This window comes from Nuphar pumila, chromosome 10 (assembly GCF_984573655.1).
Source record: "Nuphar pumila chromosome 10, dmNupPumi1.hap1.1, whole genome shotgun sequence".
Classification (NCBI taxonomy): Eukaryota; Viridiplantae; Streptophyta; class Magnoliopsida; order Nymphaeales; family Nymphaeaceae; genus Nuphar; species Nuphar pumila.
Window position 1 is genome coordinate 83,780,575 of NC_143258.1, and position 19,314 is coordinate 83,799,888.

Here is a 19,314-nt window from a genome sequence, read left to right on the forward strand (position 1 = left end):
TTACGTTGCTGATGGGTCCCACTGGCCCGCCGTAGTTGAACTTATAGAAAGCACATAGAATGGATCGTGACCCTGCCAGGGTCCATGGACCTTATAAACTTCGTTGGTGACGATCTACATGATGGGCTCACACAAGATCTATGTGCAGTCATGCATTATGCACATGCCATCATCACTTCATCACGGTGATGCCAATACAAACATCCCTCTCAGTTTCATCGATGCCTACTTTGCTCATCATCATCATCATCCATCCCAACCCATCTATCCCTTGCTCCCAACCGATGCACTAACAAAAATAAATACTAAAAAAAGAAGAAGAGAATAAATACTAAAAAAAGAAGAAGAGAAATCTACTATATTCTTTTATTTATATGTTTGGTACATGATGCAACCCAAAAGTCAAGCCCAAAGCCTTTCTTTGCCAGCTGTCACGATCAAGGTCTTAATAGTACTTTACGTACGAATGAATCAGATTTTGAGTATAAAAATTCGTAAAATTCATTTGGCTTTGGCTTCGAATTTTTTCAAGGCTTATGCTTCAAACTCAACGTTTTGTCAAAGAACCTGAAATACCTAAAATAACGCCAATAAATTAGATATTAAATTAAACAATGGGAGGAAACGAAAGAGCGTCATTGAATCATACTTGGTGTGTGTTCTAACAAAGAAGAGAGAGAGAGAGAGAGAGAGAGAGAGTCTTACACTCAACGCATCCTTTTCAAAGAAGAGAAGCAAAGCATCTTGCTCAACACCACCCTGAATTCCTGCTTTTAATCGGCAAGCACACCCTTTTGGTAATCTCTTGTATTTCTTGCTGTTTTGTGTTGAAAACTGAATGAGAAACGTGATGGGCAAACCCATCCTGAATTGCCGGTTTCGTCAGATTCCTGTGCGTTAAAAATGACCATACCTCTAATGGGAGGCTTTGTTTCCCAATTCATGGTTTGCATTTGTGCATTGAGCCATTTAGTGGGGTTGTTATGTGAAGCCGCCTGTTTCAGAGATTGGTGTAACTGTTGGTTTTTGATGGTTGGGGTGTCTGTTTGATTTCTCCATTGTCTTCGGTAGCTGGTGTTTCACTGTCTTCATTTTTGTTGGTATCGGTTTTGCCATTCCTTTGGGGGGAAATTGGTTTTGAAATTTAGGAGATCTTTAAGAATATTGTAGTCTTCATCTGAATCTGTCATCCCCATCTTCTAATTTTTTATTGGTTTTGTAGTTAGTTGAGATTTTTTGTTAGACTCTTCGGTTTTTTTAGTGTATCTTTTGATAAGTTATTTATCCTTTTAAGTTGCCACCATTTTGTTATCCTTGAGTCATTTATCTGTTTTGAGAAATTTATGGTTGTTTCTTTTTGGTCTTCTGAGACAATGCATTGTTCTTTTTCTAGAATCTTGTACTTTAGCAATGTAAACTTTCTGATACTTTCCTAGTTTCTACTTTGAATTTTGTAGTACTTTTTTTGTTTTCAAGTGTTTTAATAACTGGATCTTTAGTGGTATCTCTGGAAAATGGGAAGTATGAGGAGAGAAATGACTAGAGTTGAAGTAATTGAGAGTTACTTCAAGTTCCCTATGAATTATACAGGGTTTTTGAAGGCCACTTGGAAACCAGTAATGACGGCCGATACAACCAATTTCGAGTACTGGATGCACTGGCAAGTTTTTGTATGTGCAATATGGATACTTCTTGCGATGTTTCTTGCATCAGTTTTGATTCTGAAGTATGATGCATCGAATAAAGGACGAGGCCGTGAAGAGGATTCAGATGGAGAAACGGATGATGCACTGTATGCAGATCAATCTTGGAGACCGTGCTTGAAAGAAATTCATCCTGCTTTGTTGCTGTTTTTTCGTGTTGTTGCTTTCTGTCTAATGGCATCTCTGCTCTCCATCAATATCATTTTGGACGGGGGTAGCATGTTGTACTTCTATACTCAGTAAGCTGATTCTTCATGTACTGTGCCAATTGTAGATAGCTTAACCAATGACCAAACTTACTTGGGACTTGGGAGTCAACTAGGATTCAATCCAATGAAGTCCAATGGAGTTCAATGAGTCTAGAAGCTTCTCAATCTCGTTCAATGGGTTTCTTGCTGAAATTATATTTCCCAACTCAGATTCAGTCAGATAGACTAACTAGCTGGGCCTAACTGTCCTAACACTGAGTTATAGGCTATGAGGTTCCAAAGACCAACTCTAGAGAATTCTACTTTTCCTTTTACACTCTGTCGCATCTAGAGCCTATATCTGATAAATATCATTTTACAAAATCCCTTGTACTTCATTGATGGTCCTACAGGTTGTTCAACACCTGATTTTTTCAATTTCTTATTACGTTCTCCACTTCAAAATTAGTACTCATTTTTCGCAAATATTACATGTGAAAGCTAACAAATATTTGTTATGAATACATTTAGCATGCTGTCTTACTCTTCTTTGTACTTGTTCTCTTTCTGGTGTATTCAATTAAAAACATTTGTTGGCTTTCACATAAATATTTGAGATCAAATGACTACTAAGTATGAAGTCGAAAAGCATAATAAGAAACTGAAAATTCAGGTGTTGAAGAACAAGACATAGAACCATCAGTGGAGGTTCCATATCCTTGCCTCGTAACTCTTTGGACCAGCAATATTTATTGCAACCTTTTTTCTCACTTATCCTATATTATCAGTAATAGTTTTGTATCTCATTACAGGCTTGAAGTGGTATTCTATAGATTGTAACTTTGCATTTCAATTCTATTTGGTGCTGAACAGGTGGACATTCACATTGATAACAATTTATTTTGGGGTACGTCATTTAATTTTGAGGAGGAATGCATTCTATTTTGCCTCTTTCATTCTATCTTGAAAATGGTGATAGAAAATTTTCTCTTGAAGTTTGTATGTGTTTTGCTTATGACAGAAGTTCATGATATCTTATCAAATCAGGTTCTCATATATTTTGTTTATCATAAATAATGGCTTGGTGACTTATGTTCAGTACTTGATTTGCAGCTTGGATCTGTGTTGTCCATGTACGGCTGCTATCTCTGTCTCAAGAATGGAGGTAATGATGTAAATACTGGGAGAGGCAGATATGTGCCTCCCGTAGGTGGGGAAAGCGGAAACATGGGTGCAATCAATAACCACACAGAAAGATATGTTCGTGAAAAGGCAGGGATTTGGGGCCACATTTTTCAGGTCATGTTTCAGGTGTGTATTTGTATAATGCTCAATAATCATGGTAGAGTCAGAAAAGTTCAGATATAGTTTTCATTCGAGAAGTATATGTCTATGTAGCCTTTATGTTTTTTGTTCATCTTCATGAGACAATTTATTTGATTGCCTTATGAAGAAAAGCCCTTATTTCTCCAGTTATAATGTCTTTTTATCACCTTCTGTCTATATCATTACACTGATTCATTATTCTGGAGAAGTTTTTCTTCTAACCCTCTTTGGTCCTTAGACAGCACTTTCTTCTTGGGTTTATACTCTTTCTCAGAGTAGGCCTTTTGCCCTTGTTATCCAGTTTATTTGGGTGATCCCTTGTTTCAAAACTATGAAGCCCATCCTGGCATACCATATGCATGCAATGCTAATAGCTGTATATACATTGCTAGGCTGTTAGCATTCATTCTCTCCTTAGGAAGGACGAGCACAGAATATCTAAAGGGTGTAAAATTAGTAGTGCATGTCTGCTATTTCCTGGCCTGAATTGATGTCTGCAAGCCCATTTATGCTTCATGTTTGAGTAAATTGTTCAACCACTTGCAAACTGATGGAATATTAGGATATCATTTTTAATGTCCATTGCAAACCGATGGAATATTAGGAATATCATTTTTAATATCCATGTTTCAATTGAAACAAAGCTGTTTTTGGGTTCTAATTGAGCCATAATGTTTTCTTTCTGATTAATTGCATTGAGTGTTATTAATCAATTCTTGGTTTAGAGTACATTTCCAGTATGTGTTTCACTCTTTTCTTCTGCAGCAATCATGCGAATGGCCTAAATTGTTTTGTGATTTTTGACAGACCAGCGCAGGAGCTGTGATGCTCACGGATTGTGTTTACTGGTTTATCATTTTCCCATTTCTCACTGCAAAAGATTATAGCTTAAATTTTGTAAGTGATACTCATGACACAAAGACTTAATAACATCTCTGAATTTGTTTTCTTGTGATTTCCGTAATTTACATCTTTCAATTAGTTATTAATATCATTACCTTTAAGCTGTGAAAGAAGTTAGCAACTGGCATGTATTATCCCAGATGTGTTGAGATGTCTTCACTGTCTTTCCACTGGATATATGTAGCTCTATTTATTCAGAAACTAAAACCAAAACGCCCAAATGAACAAAAAAGTTTGTCTACAAAGCAATGTTTACACTATGACAAGGTAGTTAGATTGATTATGTACTTTCTTACAGTTTCTTCTAAGAGTATCTGGTTTAGATTCGTGGTCAAAGAAATGCTAGGAACAGATGTTTGATGACCACCTTCCTAGTGGTTAAAAAGATATTGCAGATAAGGAGCGATAAATTTGTTGAAATTGTTGATAGTGTGATATGGGAAGTATTTAATGTGGTGAGAGATTGCATTCTTCATGTTGGAGATAAGGAACCAAGTGCATAGAGACTACATGGATGTATGAAAGAAGATGGACTCCACACAGTGGACTGGAAAATTTTGCATGTATATATACAGCCTATGTAAGGAAAAATGGTATATTGGCTTACAGTCGGAGATCATACAGGCAGTTACTTGCAAAGTGGATGCCTTATACGAGAAAAAGGTGCTGACGGGACAGTACGGTTCTCTTTGATAAGTTCACTTGATGATTTAAATAAGAATGTCAAGATCAATACTGGGGTCTAGGGAAGACCAATCATGATGGACTTTGGATAAATTCTGTAATTTTCCATTTCAACTGATTTTGTGTGTCTGCATGTTAAGGAAATGCATAATTTACTTAGGTTCTTGGCTAAGATGGACAGACTTGGTTCACCACCATAATGATTCCCCAATGTAAATGAATCTTAATCTTGAACTTTTTTGTTTATCAATATTTGAACTGGTAGAGTTCTGTTTGACCTCTACTTGATTATCTGAAAAAGAATAGATACTCTACATGGAATTGTATATATGATTTTGACATTGGTTAACATTTTACTGAAAATTTGCGAAAATAAAAAAACATGAAAAAGAAAGCCAGAAATAAGGCAAAGACAAGTACAGAGTTTTTCTTATGTCTAAAGTGAGGTAGTTGACAGTTTAGTTTACTTCTTTTGAAGAAGGAAACTACTTAGAAGAGGAAAAGCCTGTAAATTTTTTAGCCTTTTTACCACCGTAATAGATAAAGTGTTTTCATCTTGGTCATATTTGATTCGAGATGTCTATCTGGAAGGAGTAATTTTTGTTATAATTTTGTTCGCAGCTGATGATCAGTATGCACTCAATCAATGTTGTGCTTCTCCTTATAGATACTTCAGTTAATTGCATGGTAAGTCTTGCTTCCATAGATAAAACTCCTGAATTTTCGACTAGGTAGGGTAGACTTTATGTGAGATGCAGCTTAAAACTTTCGAATGTTTCTTTCATTTCAGCGATTCCCCTGGTATCGCATCGCATACTTTATCTTATGGACCTGTGCATATGTTATGTTCCAGTGGGTTATTCATGCTTCTGTGTCTATATGGTAAGTTCTCCTTTTCTTCTCTCCATGTGTGTGTGTGTGTGACAGAGAGAGATCTGAATATCTGACTTTGTTGTAGGTGGCCGTACCCATTTCTTGACCTGTCATCTCCCTGGGCTCCTCTATGGTAACTTTTGATGCTCTCTCTCTCTCTCTCTTTTAGTTCTATTCAGTAACATTCTTTCCTTTTTTTCTCAATTTTCAGGTACTTTTTTGTTGGTTTGTTGCACATCCCATGCTATGCATTGTTTGCTTGCATCATAAAGGCCAAACACTTCTTCTTCCCAAGATGGTTTCCTCAATCATATCAATGTTCAAAGTGACATGGCAAATGTGAACAGAGCTTTTATTGAAGCTGCTTACCATATTGGAGAAACCTCCAAAGGTGACAACATAAAGTTTAGATAAAAGTTTTGGAAAATTCATACTAACATGGGGTAACACTAAAAAATATTTACAAAAAGAAAAGAAGAAATAGAAGGGAAGATGGGTGTTTATAATATGTGAAACATTTCTGCATTGGCATAACATCTAATAAGTGATTTTTTTAGTTACAGCATTGTAAAATTTCCCTCTTATACTGTAAAGTGCGCTCGATGTAGATGTTAGTGGAAGGAGCTTCATATATTACCGTTCCATGTACATCCTGCAGTTGCATGATTTCCCTTTGTGAGCCTTACTGATTGGAACATGGAACAATGACCACCATTCAACAGAAACAAAATTTTACTAGTGATTGTGAATTTTGTGAATTTATGAGATAATCAATTTATGCCAAATTGGGACCAGGAACTTTTTTTTTTCCCTCCTGAAAGCTTTTTACAAGCCCCATGTCTGGACATTGGGCTGGGCAGCTCCATGCAGGCAGAGTTTCGGCTGGTATGCTATGAACCAGGCTTAGGTTGGCCTCTAAGATGATGGGCTGGCCTTTGACTAGCCCATGGTCCATCAACAGGCAGATCAAAAACGTATATAATTGAACTTGGGCCAGGCTTGGCCCAGTCTTATTTGAGATGGGTTCCTAGCCCATAGGCCCCAAGGTGGCTTGATGGTATGAGTTTTATGAAAATGATTTTTAAAACAATATTTTTAATGAAAATCAAGTGAAACCCAGACACCAAAAATATAAAAATCACCTCGCACGAGTGGTGGAGTCCGAGTCGAACTCAAGGAACGAGAAATACTTTATATTCAACACACAATCTAAACTATTCTTTATTGTAAAAAAGAAAATCAATTAATTGAGTAAATAAAGAATAGAGTGCCTCCCTCTGCGGAGGACTTTAAACAATAATTAACGACATTATTACAAACCCAAATAATTCAAATAAAAACCTAATGCTAAAATAAAGAGAAAATGTCTTCAGTGCTCAAGTCCTAGGTCCCTTCTTGAATTGATTTGCTTCCTTTTATCCTTCCCTCTGTGTACTCTTTGGGTAACTAGGTTGAACGCTTTTGAATGGTTTGTTAAAGGGCTCTCTAAGGGCACTTCTGAGGGCTTGAGGGGACTTTGAGGGTACGAAAAGGGGCTCACTGTATGTTTCAACCGCTTTCCTGCAAAACACAAAGCATAAAAAGAAATCTATGAGAAAATCAAAGGTAAATATGAAAAAAAATCATAAAAACATGAACTAAACTAATAACATGAACTAACTATGAACAAACTTTAGCAACCTAAAGCACTAAAAGACAAAAAAACAAAACAACCTAACTAACAATTAACAACTAATTTCTAACAAAGTATGATTAACTAAATCAAGAAATCAATAAATTGACTACACCAAAAGATCAAAAACACAATCAGATGAACATGACAATTACTTAATTAATTTAATCTAATATCACACATTAATAACAATTAACAAGAACTAAGCACAAAAAAAAGGCTAATAGTAAACTATGTTAATCGGCTAAGAAAACAAAGTTCTATTTATTTGATCTAAAACAATACAACAACAACAACAACAACTACGCCTTCATCCCAAAACAATTGGGGTCAGCGATATGAACCAAAAAAGAAATTCATTTTGGGTCTTCCACATGAATCCTTTTCCTCCAATCATTTCTATCCAACGCCATGTCCTTGGTGAGGTTCAAAGCATTCATATCCTTTCCTATCATCTCCATCCAAGTCTTCCTAGGCCTACCCCGACCTCTTTTAACTAATATATTTTCCCATTTCTCCAACCTTCTAACTGGAGCATCATTAGGCCTTCGCCGAATATGTCCAAACCACCGTAAACGATTCTCTCGCATCTTATTTTCAATGGGTGCAACACCTACCTTCTTACGTATCTCTTCGTTCCGAATCTTATCTTTTATTGTATTTCCACACATCCATCTAAGCATCCGCATCTCAGCTACACTCATTTTTTGAATATGATGTATCTTGGCAGCCCAACATTCCGTACCATATAGTAAAGCGGGTCTAATAGTCGTCCTATAAAACTTTCCCTTCAACCGCAATGGCATTCTACGATCGCACAGCACTCCAGTAGCACTTTTCCATTTCATCCACCCAACCTTTATCCTATGATTTACATCTCCATCAATTTCTCCATACTTTTGAATGATGGATCCCAAATATTTGAAATAATCATTCACCGATATATCTTGCTCACCAAGCTTCACTACACTCCCATCACTACTTCGTTGCTTACTAAACCGACATTCCATATATTCAGTCTTACTCTTACTCAACTTAAAACCTCTAGCTTCCAATGTCTGTCTCCATAATTCTAACTTAGCATTAACCCCAGCTCTAGACTCATCAATCAAAACAATATCATCAGCAAACAACATACACCACGGTACATTTTCTTGAATTGATCTCGTAAGCTCATCCATCACTATCGCAAATAGGAAAGGGCTTAAAGCAGATCCTTGATGTAACCCAACCGTTATCGGAAAATTGGTTGTCACCCCTCCACAAGTGCGGACATTGGTTACTACTCCTTCATACATATCTTTAATTATACTAATGTACTTGAGAGAAACACCTTTCTTCATCATTGTCCACCAGAGAACGTCCCTAGGTACTCTATCGTATGCCTTCTCTAAATCAATAAAAACCATATGCAAATCTTTGTTCCTCTCTCTATATCTTTCAATAAGTTGTCTAAGAAGATGTATAGCTTCCATAGTTGATCTTCCAGGCATAAAACCAAATTGATTCTCCGATATCATGACAACCTTCCTCAACCTAGACTCAATCACCCTCTCCCAAAGTTTCATAGTATGACTCATGAGTTTTATACCACGATAGTTTGTGCAATCTTGTATATCACCCTTATTCTTATATAAAGGCACCAAAGTACTCTTCCTCCACTCATTAGGCATCTTATTTGTTCGCCAAATCAAGTTAAAAAGATTTGTCAATCATTCTAAACCTTTCTCTCCCAAGCATTTCCAAGCCTCGATAGGTATACCATCTGGGCCAACTGCCCTTCTTGATTTCATTTTCTTCAAAGCCTCTGCAATTTCTTTCTTTTGAATCTTGCGCATGAAGTCACGATTTATCTCATGAAAAGGAATGGAGAAGTCTCCAAGATCTTGAGCATGACTATCATTAAATAGCTTATCAAAATAATCTTTCCATCTCTCCTTAATCTCCTCATCTTTGACTAAAACCCTTTGCGTTTCATCTTTGATACATCTAACCATACCCAAATCCTTCGATTTCCTATCTCTCATCTTTGCAAGCCTATAAATATCCTTCTCGCCTTCTTTGGTATCCAACTTGTCATAAACCTCCTTATATACCTTAGCCCTCGCGTTTCGAACAACTTTTTTAGCTTCCTTCTTTGCTATCATATACTTCTCCAAATTCTCACTATCACGACTCTTACTTAGATTTCTATAACACTCTCTTTTAACCTTAATAGCTAAAACAATGGCGAGTAAAAAAAAAAACTTGTTGTAGACTTTTCTAAATTAAATCTAATCCTAAACTAATCTAAAACTAATCAAGAATCAGGAAAAGAAAATATAAAACCTATATTAAAACTATGATCTATCTAAATCAAGATTTTTCAATGCTTAAATCAAGGAAACGGCTAAACTATCAAAACAAAAAATATTTTTGTTCTTTTTATTTTTCAGATGCAATATATGAAATAAACTAGATTAATATGCTGATGATGCAATGATCAACTAAAATGATATGCGATGCAATGCTTTATACGATGCAAACTAGATCTACGGTGAAAAAGAGGAAGAAAGAAGCAAACTGTCATGGATCGCCTCCAATAGATTGGATGAGAAGAGAAGATGGTTATTTCCAGCTGAACACATGCCTCCTCGACGAAAAGAACGGTTGCCGACGACAGATTGGATGTGAAGAAAAGAGAAAAAAGAAGAAGAAGAGGAAAAGAGGGGGAGAAATCGGCAAGGATCGAAAACAAGGAAAAAAGAGAAGAGAGGGAGAGGGAGCAAAGGAAGACTTGAGGCTGCTGAAAAAAAAATAGCTTCTCTTGGCGGGAAAAGAAGTATTTATAAACAAAAATTAGGTTAAAACATATTTTCAAAAGAGGGTCTTTCTCAAAAATGTTTTTAGAAATTCTAAAGAGGGTCTTTCTCAAAAATGTATTTTTCAAAAGGGTCTTTTTTTCTAAAACTAATTAAAAACAATTAATTAAGTCCTAATCTAACTAAACTATAATTAAGAAAATTCTAAAACTAATAAAAACACCGAAAAACATAGGGCAAGCTTTGAAATACACGATTTTTTGATATTTTTTATTTCAATGCGGTTTCTCAAAACTAACGATAAAAATAGGTTTTAATATGATTTTTCTATGAATCATGCATAAAATCATGTGAATAAAATATAAAATGTATGCATGATCACTTGACCAGTGTCAGACAAGTTTTAGGGACTTGACCATGATGGGCCGTGCTTGATTGGGCCACAGCCTCTTGTTTGCAAGACCTGTCCCATTCAAGGGGTGCATTTGCATGGGAGGTGAATCCAATTAGTACTTACAATAGAAGCATGCAAACAGAGCAGTATCTCTTCAAGAGAACAAAGCTCTGCCCCTTATTCTGGAGCTAACAAGGAGTGTAAGGCTCTGTTTGGGAACTGCCTGCCAGAAGCAGTTATGGATGCAAATATGGAATCCACAACGTTCATGCCTTTGGCAATTCCAGATGATTGTTTGGGAGCATTGGTAGAGTTCCGCTGGGGATCCACCTTTATGCTTGTTTTTAAGGCAGTTTCAATCTGAGATTAAAGCCAGGAAGGCAACTAGGGAGGTCACTGGAGCAATCGGAAGCTCTTGGGTATAGTAACTGGCATGGTAGTTAGTCACTGCTACCTCGTTTGAATGAGAGCTGAAATGAGTAGGTGCAAAAATACTGTCCCAATCCCATCATTTCCTATAACTCCCAAATGATTTTGATGCTAGGAACTCCCCATAACCCAATCTTGAAAAGGCAGTTCCCAAACAGGGCCTAAATAACCAAACCACCATAGGAATAAGGTCATGAACTTTGGATCAAAGAGCCTTCATCGATGATGCACATCACCCACCATAGGTTGATGCAACAACATAGTTAACTGCGTCTAGGATGTACCTGTGGTGTATATCACTTCGTTTCTTCTATTAACCAAACAATGAAGCATGAAACAATTGACTAAAGGCAGAGGCATCGAGGATCTAGCCAACAAAGTATTGAGTGAGAACACAATTACAGTTGGCCGTATGTGCCACATAATTTGGATCTGGATCTTAGCCCAAATATAAATGAGTAATTTACAGTGACCAATTTATATTTGAAGTTTTGAATGCGCGTGGGTTTCAGTTCCATTTATGCAATGGATTGTAGATGTTCTCTTGTGACTTACATTGTAAAGTTGTGCTTAGGGTTTGTTTTGCTTTTGTTGAGTCTGATGTAAGCTGCCCGGTTCAGGTGAATCAATACCCTGAAAGGGCAACCTGTATGCTTGAATTGTAATAGCTCTCGAGCAAAATTGTGAATGAATTAAATGTGTTGATCTTTCTTTTGTTCACCCTCGTTGTGATTGCTTCTTGTAAATACAATTCTTCTCCCTATATTCTCTCTTGCTCTCTTGCACTCTGATTACAAGCTTTCGCGACTGGCAAGCGAGCTGACCAGTAGGATTGCGATGGTAAGGAAGGATCATCGCATCGCGCTGGCCCATTGAAGGAAATAGGCCCGTGATAAGTGGTATCAGTGCCCGTTCTCATGCTGGGGAAGAGATTCCAGAGTCAGTGTCGACAGACACCTCGACATGTTGCGATTTATGAGCAAGACATCGTTGCGCCTTATCAAAATCTGCGCAATACCAAAGGCAAGACAGTTGCCGAAGTTGAGAAGATGGGTTCACCTCAGAGCCAAGAAGAGATGGCTACAACTGTCAACAAGATGGTGAAAGATGTGACTTCGCACGAGGAAGTGATTCCACGCGCAGTTGAATCATTCAGTGGACTGAATGATATGGTGGCAAGCCTGGAAGAACATGTGGACTTAAAGATGGGGCAAATCACTTCATTGACGACGACAATGGCTGACTAGCAGACTGAAGTAGGGGAGCTTCAGTTGAAAAACCGCACATTGTAGCAGTCAGTGACCCTAAATGGAGGAAATGGTGAGAGGTCATCAAGGATTGATGTGTCAAGACTAGCAAAGTTCAATTGTTCTCGAGACAGCAAGACCATTGAGAACTTCTTGTTCTAAGTAGAGAACTACTTGGATATTTAAAATGTGACACTTGAAGATCTCAGGATAAAGGCTGCAACAACGTTACTGGATGGTGATGCTATCACCTGTTGGAGGCGGAAGCGCAGTGACATGGAGACGGGTCAATGTGTGATAGACACCTTTGACGACTTTAAAATAGAGTTGCGCAACTACTTTATGCCAAGGAATGCGCAGAGGCAGGCATACCAGATGGTTTGTGATCTTAAACATACTGCTTCGTTGTAAGACTATGTCAGAACATTTCAGATGCTCATGCTGGAGGTGCCTAACATGCCAGAATACGACAAGCTCAATTAGTTTATTGTGGGACTTCAACCATGGGCACAATCTGAAGTGGAAAGGAGCAACCCCCGTATTTTGGAAGATGCATATGTGGCAGCCTTGCGCTTAGTTGACACTCAGCGCAAGCCTTTCACCCTATCAACCAAAGTCGAGAAGAAACCTGACCACGGAGGCAAAAAGGATAAGCGACGTGACGATAAAGATGAGGCATCAATACGCCATCAATCCGATAAGAAACATAACTACACACAGCATAACAACAACAACAAAGGTGTAGTTGTGACATGTTGATTATGTGACGATAGGCATATCGTCAGGCAGTGCCCTAAGCGCCTCGTGAAGGACGACGAGCAAGCTAATACAACGCAAGAGAATTGCAGTGATACTGAATGCAATGACACTAAGACCATGCAACCAAGGATGAGGGTCATGCGATCGATTAACGCAGCTAGAAGTTACACAGTTAAAAACATGCAGGTCAGTAAGGAACTTATGTATCTCGAAGTCATTACGAATGAAAAGTCTACTTCAGCTATGATATACTCCGGGGCCACCCACAACTTTGTCTCGCGGGAAGAGGCAGAGCGGTTGGGCTTAAAAGCCCAGGCCAAAGCAGATGACCATCAAAATGGTAAACTCTGAGGCCAAACCCATCCTTAGTAAAGCAAGAGATGTGGCTATCCAAGTGGGGAGTTGGGCCGGCAAAGCCAACTTCTTTGTGGTGCTCCTGGACGATTTCAAGATGATTCTGAGTATGGAGTTTCTGCGGAGCCGAAATGTTATGATGTTGCCAAAGTTTAACACGTTGACAATTATGGGGTCCAACCTGTCCCACATAGTGCAGTGCCTTATGCAGAAAGGCAAGTCTTCAGTGTTATCGATGATGCAGCTAAAAAAGGGTGTCAAGCATGAGAAGCAGGCATTCTTAGTTGTTGTGCGTGTAGAAGAAGGGAAGGTAGAAGCGGTAGTGCCGCCGTCTCTAGCCCCACTGTTAGAGGAGTTTCGGGGGGTGATGCCTCCGAAATTGCCAAAGCATCTTCCACCAAGACGTGAGGTCGACCATAAGATTGAGTTGACCCCAGGAGCGAAGCCTCCCGTAATGGTTCTATACCGTATGAGACCAACTGAGTTGAAGGAGCTGCACAGGCAGTTAGACGAGATGTTGGACAGAGACATCGTTTGTCTATCGAAAGCCCCATTTGATGCCCCGATTCTTTTTCAGATGAAACATAACAGCTCCAAACAATTATGTGTAGATTATCGTGCTTTGAACAAGGTCACGGTGAAGAACAAATACCCATTGTCACTGATAGCGGACTTGTTCGATTAGCTAGGCAGTGCCCGTATCTTTTTCAAGTTAGATTTGTGATCGGGTTATTGACAGATGATGATTGTTGAAGGTGATGAGTCGAAGACAACTTGCATCACTCGCTATGGTGCTTATGAATTCTTAGTAATGTCATTCGGGTTGACAAATGCTCCAGCTACGTTCACAACTTTAATGAACCAGATCTTCTACCCTTACTTAGACAAGTTCGTGGTAGTCTACCTGGATGATATCGTGATCTACAGCAGCAACATGAAGGAACATGTCAGGCACTTGCGAACAATGTTTTAGGTGCTGAAGGAGAAGGTCCTCTGTGTCAAATGAGAGAAGTGTCTCTTCGAGCAGGAGAATATCAACTTCCTTGGCCACGTTGTGGGGCGTGGTGTGCTATGTATGGATGGGCAGAAGATAAGGGTCATCCAGGAATGAGTTTCGCCAAGCAAAGTGCTAAAATTATGGTCATTTCTTGGTTTGGAAAACTATTATCGGCATTTCATCAAAGGTTATTCCTTCATTGTTGTGCGCCTCAGAGATTTGTTAAAGAAGAATCAAGTATGACTCTGGACAGGTGTGTGTCAAGATGCTTTTGATGGCTTGAAGAAAGCCTTAGTGAGGGAGTCAGTGTTGCGACTGCCTGATAACTTAAAACCCTTTGAGGTCCACACAGACACCTCAGACTTTACCATTGATGGAGTTATTATGCAGGAGGGTCATCCAATTGCATATGAGAGTCAAAAGCTTAAGGATACAGAGAGGCATTACACAGTGTATGAACATGAGATGACTGCCATCGTGTATTGCCTCAGGACCTGACGACACTACCTTCTGGGTGCTGAGTTCGTCGTCAAGACAGACAATGTAGCTACGAGCTATTTTCAGACACAAAAGAAGCTGACACCTAAACAAGATCGGTGGCAGATGTTTTTTGCTGAATTCGACTTTGCCTTAGAGTACAAGGTTGAAAAGACCAATGTTGTTGCATATGCCTTCAGCCGCAGGGCTGAACTGGCAGTTGCGCACGCTGAGCCTTCTGAAGTGCATTTGGAGGGCACATTGTTGAGTCGAATACGCGAAGGGATGCAGCAGGATCCGACAACACAACACCTTATTTCTCTGGCGCAGGCAGAGAAGACTCAGTGATTTTGGCTACAGGATGGCTTCCTTGTGACAAAAGAGAGATGTATCTTCGTGTCGCGATGGGGAAGCCTCCATCGAGAACTGCTTAAGGAGTGCCATGATACACTATGGGTCGGTCACCCTGGTCAGGAGCGGACCTTAGCACTCCTTGAGTACATATACTATTGGTCGTAGATGAGAGACGACGTTGAGGGGTATGTGCGGACATGCCTCATCTGCCAGCAAGATAATGGGACAAACCAGAAGGCTGTCGATCTCCTTGAGCCTCTGTCAATTTCAGAACGTCCTTGGGATAACATCTCTATGGACTTCATTATTAGTCTGCCAAAGGTAAAGGGCCTCAGTTCTATTTTAGTTGTGGTGGATCATTTCTCAAAGTATGTCACCTTTATCCCAGCTTTTAAGGAGTGTCCTGTAGAGAAGATTGCAGAGTTGTTCGTAAAGCATGTGGTGAAGCACTGGGGCATACCAAAGAGCATTGTGAGTAATCGCGATGCTCGCTTCACGGGCAAGTTGCCGTAAAATATTTTGACTACTTGGCTCTGATTTGTTGTTTTCAACAAGCTTCCATCCACAGACAGATGGGCAGACAGAGCACATCAACGAGATACTTCAGCAGTACCTTAGGCATTTTGTTAGTGCCAATCGAAAAAAATTGGGTGAAGCTCTTTGACGTGGCACAATTTTTTTATAATCTGCAAAAGAGCGAGTCTTCAGGCCACAACCCGTTTGAGATAGCCACGGGAGTAGCCACTGACCCCGCACAAGAAAAGGAAAGGCCATCCTTCACCTACCAATTTGTTGGCAACTGGCAAGAGCAGAATGAGTTGACAAATGCATTCTTACACAAGGCAACAAAGAGAATGAATAAGTGTGTGGACAAGCATCGTCAGCTCGCTGGGTTCCAAGTTGGGGACCAAGTGTTGATGAAGTTATATTCAGGCTGTACAAGCATCTTCCATGGACATCACCGCAGACTGCTCAAAAAGTATGATGGACCCTTCATCATCACAAAGAAGGTAGGCAAGCTGACGTATAAGCTGAAGTTGCTCCCAGACTTCAAGGTGCACTCGGTGTTCCACTTGTGCAACCTCAAATAGTTTCATCCAGACAATAGAGATCTAGAACGTGGTGTGCCACAACGCGCTCCCATCATGCAGAGGGCCCCGATAATACAACGGGCCGAGAAGCGTTTCAGTAAGATCTTTCGTCACAAGGTCAACTACTTGAGTGAAGCGAAGAAATATCTAGTACAATGAGAGGAAACAACGAAACCAACGTGGGAGTCTGCATTCTGAATGAACAGCCGCTACCCGACAAAAGTCAGGGCTTACCATGAAACAGATGGTGCCGAGGACGGTGCATGATTTGAAGGGAGAAGAATGTTCCCTTGCGACTTACATTGTAAAGTTGTGTTTAGGGTCTGTTTTGCTTTTGTTGAGTCTGATGTAAGTTGTTCAGGTGAATCAATACTCCGAAGGGGCAACCCGTATGCTTGAAATGTAATAGCCCTCAGGCAAAATTGTGAATGAATTAAATGCGTTGAGCTTTCTTTTGTTCACCCTTGTTGTGATTGTTTCTTGTGATTGTAATTCTTCTCCTTCTATTCTCTCCTGCTCTCGTGCACTCTAATTACAAACTTTCACGACTGGCAAACGAGCTGACAAGTAGGCTTGCAGTGGTAAGGAAGGGTCGTCGCGTCGCGCTGGCCCATTGAAGGAAACAGGCTCAACCCCATCAAAAAAATCATCTTTCATATTTGAAATATGCATCCAGTGCAACTATCAGCGTGCATCAGTACTGATTTGCACTATATGTTAGTATTAGACCGCTAAATCACCGCTTGATCAAGAAATAACACTCACCTCCTTCAACTCAAACAGTCGGTACTAATCCACAGTTTTTAACCACCTGAGGAGATTGTTAGATTAGTTTAAAGTATTAAACTTACCATTACAGAGAGGTTTCCTGAATACATGGTCAATCTAAATGGAAGACGGTCATAAACTTTCCAATTAAGGAGTACAACAGATGAAACGCCGAGTTGGAAATTAAGCAGCCCAGCAGAATCTGCTCACCATGTTTCAAATTGTAGACTATCAATCAATCCACTGGCGACCGAAGTTTGGAAATGAGAGCCAATCAAAACCAGTCTGCCATTTTCGAAAATCATAAAAAGACAATGTTAGGAACATAAAAATATGAAAGTATTTCTCATTCAACAAAGATGAGGTGCATTTAGACAATTTTACCAAGGCATGAAAGTGCAACAGTTTGTCCAAAAACACTTAGAAAGGAAAGCAACTAAATAAAGGAACGACACAAAGAAATGCGGACAACAGACAGTACAACAAATGATGGATATACTATCCTAAGCCAGTCATAGGCTTTCTTTTAAAGATTTTCCCTCAAAACCAGAGCCATACTTGGTTACATACGAAGCAGTCCTAGGCTCAAATTCTGAGCCCTGCCCTTGTCCACCCTGGACTGGTATCTATCTGAAAACACGAAATGTGCCTAGCTTGACACTGACCCATATCCATATGTTCTGGTTGGCCACCCTGTGTTGTTTTTCCTTGACTATCCAAAAAAGGAGAGATTTTTTTTGTGTCGTTTATTCATAAATACATCACAACATATGAAGACAAGATGTTCATCGATTGTCTCGGGTAGCGGTTTCACACTGAACAGATCTCTCTCTCTCTCACCAATGCAATAGACTTGTTAACACCCAATGCAACTCAAGGGTTGTGTGTGTGTGAAAACTTCAGCACCTTCAATCATTCTTATTCTTGTTGATTTCAGAGGAGGCTGAGAGGATAAGACAATCTCGGGGTCATTATTCTGTTTACAAGAGAGAAAAAAGGCACAGGCCGGTTATGATGCAAGTGGGACTCGATTACAGGCCAAAGTTAGTAAGCATAATCATAGCTTGTATATTAAAGTTATAAAAAAAGAAAAACTTACTTTTGCTCACTAGAGAACTGTCTACTAACACAAGCTTGGACATCCAAGCACCACCCTGAACTAAAAAACATTTTGGGCAAAGAATCAACACAAAATTGCAAAATCCTAGCAGCCTGTTTTTAAAAAGTATTTTTTTATACATATATATAGGTAATAATATATATATATATATATGATTGTTTCAGCCAGATCAACCCTTACAAAATTGAATTCATTAGTATAGCTATGTCATGATCTTTATTCTCAAGCACATTATTAAATACATTTTTTTTCAATATGCATAACGTCTAGATTGTGTTTGAGTTTATTCTCGGACCAATATGATAACTGGTAGAATATATTCATTTTTTTAGTTAATAAGAAATATTGACATCACATCTTCATTTGGTGCTTTGTTAGCTTTATTCATCTTTCGCTTCTCTTTAGTTATAGTAAAATTCTTACCAAGTGTATTTGGAATATGGCTTAGCATTTTATCAACGTCTTTTCTTATTAATAGGGTGAAAACTCCTTCAAGTTTAATAGTACTATCAAACCCCTTTTTATTCTTACAAAACTGATGTTTTTCATATAAAAAAATATGATTTCTTATCTAACAAATCTTATTTTTATGTCTCAAATACATGTTATAAGTACCATCTTTGACATATAAAACAAGTCTTATAACCTTTAGTACTATAATATGATAACATATTATTGTTCATAACAATGCCACACACAATTTAAATGCCCTTCTTTGAAGAATCATACCAAGGTTGGAATCCTCCCCCTAAAGTTAGTGGATCAATGTTATAAGTATCGGTGCGTATTGGCATAATTTCAATACTATTCAAGCCCAATTCAACTAATTTTTAACAAATGTAAAAAAGTATGAAAAAATATTTTTTAATATTATTTTTAAATTATCTTAATGGTTTTAACATGCGTCACGTTATGATTGACACATAATAGTTTTTATTTTATTTTTAAGCCAAAACAAAATGATTCAGCTGAGTATTAGTATCGGTGATACAATTGAATCGACAGCACAACCATTCAGGGCTAATACTGATACTAACAACATTGGATATCATCTTTTTATGTATAGTATCATTGGTTAGGAGTAGGGGTGGCAATCGGGTCGGGTTGGCGGGTTGGCGGGTTGGCGTGTCAGCATACCTCAACCCAAACCCGACCCGTTTATTAACACTACAAG

The 19,314-nt window shown here is 38.8% G+C and overlaps 1 protein-coding gene across 1 annotated transcript; it reads left to right on the forward strand.

Moving 5' to 3' along the window:
- Positions 1-1,408: 1,408 nt before the first annotated feature.
- On the forward strand, positions 1,409-6,322 carry LOC149827106 (uncharacterized). Its single transcript, XM_090020225.1, has 8 exons — positions 1,409-1,942; positions 2,765-2,798; positions 3,005-3,202; positions 4,025-4,114; positions 5,426-5,491; positions 5,595-5,686; positions 5,763-5,810; positions 5,889-6,322. The coding sequence occupies exons 1-8, from the start codon at positions 1,515-1,517 to the stop codon at positions 6,004-6,006; spliced, it is 1,074 nt and encodes a 357-aa protein (XP_089876351.1). The 5' UTR covers positions 1,409-1,514; the 3' UTR covers positions 6,007-6,322.
- Positions 6,323-19,314: the final 12,992 nt, after the last annotated feature.